Source organism: Gossypium arboreum, chromosome 4, assembly GCF_025698485.1.
Source record: "Gossypium arboreum isolate Shixiya-1 chromosome 4, ASM2569848v2, whole genome shotgun sequence".
Classification (NCBI taxonomy): Eukaryota; Viridiplantae; Streptophyta; class Magnoliopsida; order Malvales; family Malvaceae; genus Gossypium; species Gossypium arboreum.
In genome coordinates this window covers 65,838,042-65,846,633 of record NC_069073.1, presented here as the reverse complement: position 1 = coordinate 65,846,633, position 8,592 = coordinate 65,838,042, and the positions used below count along the sequence as shown (strand labels likewise).

Below are 8,592 nucleotides of genomic sequence, written 5' to 3'. Positions count from 1 at the left end.
GTTCAACGGATATGAAAAGGAAATGAAATGGTAAGTGTTCAAATAAATGTATCATGAACTTATGAAAAGGAAATGGTTATCTAAATGATGTGAACAATTGTGTAAATTATTTGTTATGGATGAATTCATTTGAACCATGTACAAATGCACTAACTTGTGGATTTGATGATGTTGTATAGGCATTGTGCCAAGCTTATAGTATAGTTGGAGTTATGATTTTTCCATTTACATTATGCAAAATGAAATGGTAAGTTGTGTTTATGTTATACGAGCTTCCTAAGCATTATTTGCTTATGTAGTTTATTTCCTATATTTTTAGATTATCAAAAGCTCGATCGATTTGGAAGCTCGTCAGAGATCTATCACACTATCCAGCATAAATATTAATAGTTTTTGAATGTTTTGGCTAAGGTTGTAATGGCATGTATAGGTGGACTTGTAATGGTATTTGGTTGAATGTTTAGTAGATGATTTCGTATGTATAAGTTGTGTAAGTTGACTTTGTTGGTACCATTTGGTGCTTTGATAGATTGTGTCATTTTGGCTATTTTATGATGCATGTTTTGAATGGCTCATATGGTATGTTTTGAATTGGTATGATTATGGTCAAGCTATGGTATGTTTTGGAAAGTAATGAACTAGTAATTGATGATTGAAATGTGGTAAAATATGTATGTTTAGGCAAGTGTTGTTGTGTGTATTTGAAGTGCATCTGAATGACATATTAATTATTTGAATTAGGGTCTTGAAATGGCATATACATATATATATATATATATATATATATATATATATGTTTAGGTATGGTTTGATGCCTTGTAAGTGTTCACATTTGGTTCAAATGATTATGCATGAAATGGTATAGGAAATGGCTTGATTTTGGGCAAATTTAAGTCTACACGGCCTGAGAAACAGGCGTGTGACTCAGCCATGTGTGGCACACGGCCTGGCAACACAGCTGTGTGTCATCTAAGGGTTCTTTTGTATGCAAGTCAGTGAGTTACACGGCCTGGCACACGGGCGTGTGACACAACCGTGTGACCTTACTCAATAAGTTACACGAGTGAGGATATGGGCTGGGACATGGCCGTGTGTCCCTAATTTAAAGGTTACACGACCTGAGACACAGGCATGTGTCTCAGCTATGTGAGGCACACGACCTGGCTACACGGCTGTGTGACCTCTGTTTCGCAGATTAAGCAACTTTTTCCTAAACTTTCTAAAATGTTTTCAAATTAGTCTCGATTTGCTTTTAAGTTATTTTTAGGCCCTTGAGGGCTCGATTTAGGGACGATATGCATGTAAATGAAATGGTTTATGATATGATTAAATTGTTGAATGATTTAAAGTTTAAAGGTTTCTAATTGAATAGTAATGCTCCGTAACCATATTTCGGCGACGAAAACGGGTTAGGGGGTGTTATACATGGCATGGTTGTAATGGATTGAGTGACTTTTATGTAGGTTATATGTGTACCTATTTGTATATATGAATTAAGATATAGGTTCGTGCATGAAATAAACTTTCAAACTTGTGATTTTTGACCATCATGATAGAAGTATCGATAGTACGGACCAATGTATCAATACTTGACCAAATGAGCAATTTTCAAAATAGACAAAATACAAATTTGGTAACAATACCTAATTGTTAACATCGATACTTTTTTCTCAGGGTATCGATAAAATGTTTTGAATCATTATTTTTAAGTTTTAACAGAATGCCAAAACAGTATTGATACCAGATTCCAAGATTTTGAAAAATTTATAGTTTGGTCCTTTTTCATGCCCGAATCTAATATATTGTATTTTAAAACTCGATTTAGTCTCGTTTCATTTGTAATAATTAGTTGTGTATTAATATAACATTCAAAGTTTTAAATTGCACATGATTGTTGTGGAATTATTTGTAGCATCTTGAAACTCAGGCCTGACCATCAGACTAAGTTTGGGGTGTTACAAGGTATGTGGGGAATGACGTATCTATCAAATTCTTTAAGGATCCATGGATTTATGATGATAGTAATTTTTTATGGATTCGACTCCATTACATGTAATGAAAGACTTAAGAGTTAGAGATCTTTTTCATAGTAGTGGCTTAATATGGGATATTTACTTCATCAACGGTATTTTTGCTTTTCAAGACATTGCTTGTAGTTTATATACCCCAATCAATTATTCTAAGGAGCCGAACTGTAGAATTTAGCATTATACTACAAATAAATGTTTTTTTTTTTTGTTAAGACTTGTTATTGGCTTGCTCTATGCCTTTATACTACTATTTCTTCTCCTCCGATTGAGAGACTATGGCTGCACCTTTAGAACCTTCACATTCCTCAAAAGGTTAAAACTTTGTTTGGAGATGCTTGAAGACCTTTATACCTTCTAAAACAAGGTTAGTTGATAAAGGAATTCATCTGGATCCTATGTGTTCTCGATGTGGAGAGACAAAAAGCCTTGATCATGTGTTGTTTCATTGTGCGAAAGCTAATACAATTTGGCATCTTTTTCGATGACACTTCTCAAATTCCTCTATTTCTGATATGATTTTATCACTTTTTAATTTGCAAGATAGTGATTTTAGGTACAAGGTTCTTATGACGATGTGGAGCATATGGTTCCACAAAAACATGTATTATTGGAGGAATAAAAATGTGTTGGCGATTGTTATCTTGTCTTTTTCTGTCTCATCTATAGACTTGGATGAATGGAAAGGCAATGTTTGAAAAGGTCCAACATTTACTTATAACTTCGAGCATCATTTTTACATGGATAAATCCTCCTACATGTTGGTCTAAATGCAATATAGATGTGGTGAGCTTCAAGAAGGATCCGTCAACTAGCTTTGTTGCTATTTTAAGAGACTCCACTAGTGGTTCTATCAAGGGCCTCTCATGTCATTACCATTTTTTGTTGAAGCCAAAGCTTGCTGAAGCTTTTACAATCATTGAGGCTCTTTGTTGGTTGAAATCCCTTGGTATGGACTGTATTATTGTTGATAGCGATTGCCTCCAAGTGATTTTGGCTTTGAATAATAATGATAAGGATGTCTTTGATTTTGGTATGTTGATTTTGGATTGCTGAGCAGTTGCCTTTTAGTTTCAAAATTTGTCTTTTTGTTGGCTATGGTGAGAAGCTAATAAGGTGGCTCATATGCTCAATAAGGATTAAGCTGCGCAAAAAATTTGATTAAATCAAGAAATCAAGTTGAACCAACAATTCGATTTCGATTTATTCCATTGAACACTAAAAAGTTAAAAAAGCTTGTATAAAAATTTCAAAAAAAAAAATCTAATATTTTTTGAACATATAAGTTCAATATATAATCTCATTTAAAACCCAAAACAAAAACAATTGCTTGTAAATTCTAAATATAGGTTATATTATACTTTTACATATTGTATAATTAAATTATAAAAAACCTAAATCTATTTCCAATGCAGTCTGTCATGAATTTATTGATTATTTATTATTGTTGCTAAAACTTCCAAAAATTCAAGTGTTCATCTTTTTCTTTTTCTTTTTTGCTTATTATGTACTATGTTCTTTTATTATTATTATTGTTGTTAAAACTACTAAAATTTTGGTTATCATTATTAACATTTCCAAGTTGGGTGCTTTTCTTTTTTGTTGTCATTGCATAGTACGAGTTATAAAATATAAAAAATATAACATTTGATTATGTGCAATGAAGATTGAGAGGATTAAATCAATATTTAATTAGATTTTTAATAAACATTTATAATTATAGATTTTAAAAAATTTAGACAAATATACTAATTGTTATTCTATGTATAATTAAAAGAATTAAAATTGTCTAATAGTGTCTAAGAAATATAGAATAAAAGATAATTTTATCTAATTAAAGTTTAAAAGTCCAAATCCAAAGACAATTTTATCTAAATAAAGTTAAAAATCTCAAGACTCAAAAGCAATATAGAAATCAAAACCCTAATCAAACTAAACCGATTTAGTATAGTTTGAGAATAACCGGGTTCTTGTGTCCACCAATTCGGTTTCGGTTCAAAATATAGAAAAATTGAATACCCCGATTTAATTCAAAAAAGTTGAAAAAATCAAACTAAACCGCATCGATATCACCCTTAATATTTATAAGGTAAACCTTTTAGCTTGATATTTAGTTTTTGTCCTCTCTTTTATTAGCTATGCATTAATAAAGTTTTTTTTTTAAGATGTTAATTTTTTTTGAGTAATTAAGGTGTTTTTATTTTCGTTTTATAATAATATCTTTAAAAATGTAATTGTAATGGACAAAATATTTTAAATACAATTAAATAATAAAACAGATGTGCATTTACAGGGTTTGCTAGCTAGCTAGCTTGCTTGCTACATATAAATATATCCTTAAAACCCTTGATTATTTCAGTGCAAAATTACCCAATAAAACCCATCCATTAATCTCTGTATCTGCCCATAATCTGTACGCCGGAAATTTCCTTGCCTGTCTACACTTAAATATGCTAATATATATAATATATGAAGAAAAAGGAGGAAGTGTTGCCAACATATATATTATTACCTTTTACAAAACGCATGCCCCCAATATTTTAACCTATGATTATCTTTAACATCTCCTTAACCAACGTATCATCCACTAATTTGTCCCAGGTTCACAAGCAAACTACAATAGCCAAAAGTGTTAGGCCTAGCTGCTATTTGCTGACATGTACACCACCATTGCTACACGGCTCGTGACGCTGCTGATGTGTTACAGGCACGTGTCCACACTTGTTGACCCTTGATTGGCCCATCACTCAGTTCATTGCATAGTCAAAGATCATAGGCGCCAAACGTACGTTCACTCCTTCAACGCTAGTTAGGCAGCCTCCGCCTCAGCCCTCACATTTTCTTTCGTTGTATATATTATTCATCTCAACGCTACAGGCTTCTATCCTAGCTACTATAATCTTGGTGGTGCAAAACACAAATTTGTTTCACTAAAAAGAAGCAAAATAATGGGGTTTTGCAAATTTTCCAAGTTTAGTTTTCTATTCTTGATCAGCATTCTCTCTGTGTCTACAGCTGAAGAGAATGCTAGAATTTCATATGATCGAGTTTCGTTGCTTTCCTTCATGTCGGGTGTTGTTTCAGACCCTGAAAACTCGCTGGAACATTGGAACTCCACTAATGTGCATGTTTGCAACTGGTCGGGTGTGGGGTGCAACCATGAAAGAGACCAAGTGGTGCAGCTTGACCTTAGTGGGAGGTCACTTAAAGGCACCATTTCTCCTGCTCTAGCCAATCTTTCTTCTTTGATGGTTCTTGATTTGTCAAAGAACTTCTTCCAAGGCCATATCCCACCGGAGCTTGGTTCTCTTTTTCAGCTCAAACAACTTAGTCTGTCATGGAATCTTCTTGAAGGAGACATTCCTTCTGAGTTGGGTTTTCTTCACCAAATAGTATACCTTGATTTGGGGAGTAACCGGCTTGCGGGACACATTCCCTCTTCTCTTTTTTGCAATGGCTCATATTCATTGCAATATATAGATCTTTCCAACAATTCTCTCAGTGGTGAAATCCCTTCGAAGACAAAATGTTCACTTAGGGAGTTGAGGTTTCTCTTACTTTGGTCGAATAGACTAGTTGGTCAAGTACCTCAAGCCCTTTCCAACTCCTCAAAACTTCAATGGGTTGATTTGGAGTCCAACATGTTAAGTGGGGAGTTGCCATATAATATAGTGCGCAAAATGCGGCAGTTGCAGTTCCTCTATTTGTCCTATAATGACTTCGTTAGCCATGATGGTAACACTAACCTCCAACCCTTTTTTGCTGCTTTACTCAATTCCTCTAACTTTCAAGAACTAGAATTGGCCGGAAATAATCTTCGCGGAGAGATACCTTCTATCATTGGTGATCTTTCTACCAATCTTGTACAGGTTCATCTCGATGATAATCTGATATATGGTTCCGTTCCTCCTGGCATTTCCAACCTTGTGAATCTCACCCTCTTGAACTTGTCTAGCAACCTTTTGAATGGTTCCATCCCACCTGAATTATGCAGAATGGAGAAACTAGAGAGAGTTTATCTTTCAAATAATTCACTCTCTGGTGAGATTCCCTCAGCTCTAGGAAACATTAAGCATTTGGGGCTGTTGGATTTGTCGATGAACAAGCTTTCAGGTTCAATTCCTGATAGTTTCGCCAATCTCTCCCAGCTAAGAAGATTACTACTCTATGGAAACCAGCTTTCAGGGACAATTCCTTTGAGTTTAGGCAAATGTGTCAACCTGGAGATTTTAGACCTTTCTCGAAATAAGCTTTCAGGGATAATTCCTGGTGAAGTTGCTGGATTGAGGAGCTTGAAGTTATACCTGAATTTGTCTAGTAATCACCTTCATGGACCCTTACCTCTAGAGCTGTGTAAAATGGATATGGTGTTAGCCATTGATCTGTCGTCAAATAATCTCTCGGGCTCCATACCATCGCAACTTGGGAGCTGCATTGCCCTCGAGCACCTTAACCTTTCCTCTAATTTCTTGGAAGGTGAGCTTCCAGATTCCATAGGACAGTTGCCTTACCTTAAAGAACTCGATGTCGCTTTAAACCAGTTGAGTGGAGACATACCAGTGACCTTTCAGGCATCAACATCTATCAAGGCCATGAACTTCTCTTTCAACAAGTTCCACGGGAATATATCAGACAAAGGGGCATTTTCATTGCTGACTATGGATTCTTTCACAGGGAATGATGGTCTTTGTGGTTCGATTAAAGGCATGCCAAAATGCCGAAAGAAACATCATTCTCATTTGGTTATATTTTTGCCTATCATCGTTTCGTTGTTTGCAACTCCTTTATTGCTTATGTTTGGATACCCTCTGGTGCTCAAATCAACGTTCCGGAATCGACTTGGTGTTGTCAATGGAGGGGATTTCGAAGATGAAGAAAAAGATGGAAAAGAGCCTAAATACCCAAGAATATCATACGAACAACTCATTGAAGCCACTGGTGGGTTCAGTGCATCTAGCTTAATTGGTTCAGGCCGTTTTGGTCATGTATATAAAGGAATTTTTGGGGACAATACGAGAATAGCAGTCAAAGTTTTGGACACAAGGACAGCCGGAGATATTTCAGAGAGTTTCAGAAGAGAATGTGAAGTCCTAAAGCGAACCAGGCATAGAAACTTGATAAGGATCATTACAATTTGCAGCAAGCCAGATTTCAAGGCTCTAGTCCTTCCTCTGATGGCAAATGGGAGCCTGGAGAGGCACCTATACCCCAGCCACGGAATAAGCCATGGCTTAGATTTGATCCAGTTGGTAAACATCTGCAGTGATGTAGCTGAAGGGGTTGCTTATCTGCACCATTACTCACCGGTTAAAGTCGTTCACTGTGATCTTAAACCAAGTAATATTCTTCTTGACGAGGACATGACTGCTTTGGTGACAGATTTCGGAATTGCAAGACTGGTCAGAGGTGTTGATGAGACAATTTCTGCAAATGATTCAATCTCCTACAGCTCTGCAGATGGCTTGTTATGTGGATCTGTTGGCTATATAGCTCCTGGTATGCATTTTCTTCTTTATTGCTCTATTTTAGCTAGAATCATAACTTTCCCATAGAGGATTAATAGCATAAACTTCTACTTTTTCGTTTAGTTTTTACACTACTAGTGTTATTAGTTAAACTACGCAGTCTCTGCCATGGCAGACAACATCAGCCTGCGCCATTTGAATAGCTACTTCATTACTAAAATACTCACTGCTGTTGATCTTTCACTTGGTTAAATGCAGAATATGGAATGGGAAAACGAGCTTCCACTCAAGGGGATGTATACAGTTTTGGGGTCCTTTTGTTGGAAATAGTTTCGGGAAGGCGCCCCACAGATGATGATGAAGGTTCAAGCTTACATGAGTGGGTGAAATGTCACTATCCTCATAATCTTGAACCCATAGTAAAGCAAGCACTGCTGAGATGCAGCCCTGGTTCAATGCCAACAAATTATGATAAAATATGGCGTGATGTTATTTTGGAACTGGTTGAACTTGGCCTTATGTGTACACAGTACAACCCTTCTACAAGACCAACCATGCTAGATGTGGCCATTGAAATGGGCCGGCTAAAGCAATATCTCGCTAATCCTGCCTCGATGTTGACCGGAGAAGCCTCTTCTAAGGCTGATGCCCCGTTGATCATATAATGATGACACAAATATTACTTTCATCATTGTACTCATTTTTTTTTTCCGCTGAAATCTTATCTCTCTCAAAGGGGTTGCAGATTTTAGGATTCGAACACATATTTACTAATTTTCAGATGAATACATAAACCAACTCGATTAAACCTTAACCCTTAGGTTGGACCATTATTTTTGCATTCATAATGTCTATTCTAGCTACGAGACTAAGACCAATCTGTTGCTTTGTGCATGCGAAACGTTTTCCATTTTCATTTAACCGTCCAAAAAGCTCCTTCATTTTCACTCAATCGTTTTCCAAGTGATCAACCAACCAAAGATGACCTTTTTCATTAATGATATCGACCAGCTGATAAAATGGGATATGAAATCAGGAGTGTGTACTATGAATCATTCATTATCCAATTAAAGTATATTAAATTAATCTTAGCCTTGTTT

The 8,592-nt window shown here is 35.8% G+C and overlaps 1 protein-coding gene across 1 annotated transcript; it reads left to right on the top strand.

Annotated features, from left to right (window-relative positions):
- Positions 1-4,916: 4,916 nt before the first annotated feature.
- Positions 4,917-8,227, top strand: LOC108458524 (putative leucine-rich repeat receptor-like serine/threonine-protein kinase At2g24130). The gene is made up of 2 exons (XM_017757947.2): positions 4,917-7,523; positions 7,751-8,227. The coding sequence occupies exons 1-2, from the start codon at positions 4,976-4,978 to the stop codon at positions 8,155-8,157; spliced, it is 2,955 nt and encodes a 984-aa protein (XP_017613436.1). The 5' UTR covers positions 4,917-4,975; the 3' UTR covers positions 8,158-8,227.
- Positions 8,228-8,592: the final 365 nt, after the last annotated feature.

Bases quoted from the DNA above. Each gene is read 5' to 3' on its own strand.
- LOC108458524 (XM_017757947.2), top strand. From the start codon at position 4,976: ATGGGGTTTTGCAAATTTTCCAAGTTTAGTTTTCTATTCTTGATCAGC. The intron at 7,524-7,750 runs GTATGCATTTTC...GGTTAAATGCAG, and splicing joins TGTTGGCTATATAGCTCCTG to AATATGGAATGGGAAAACGA.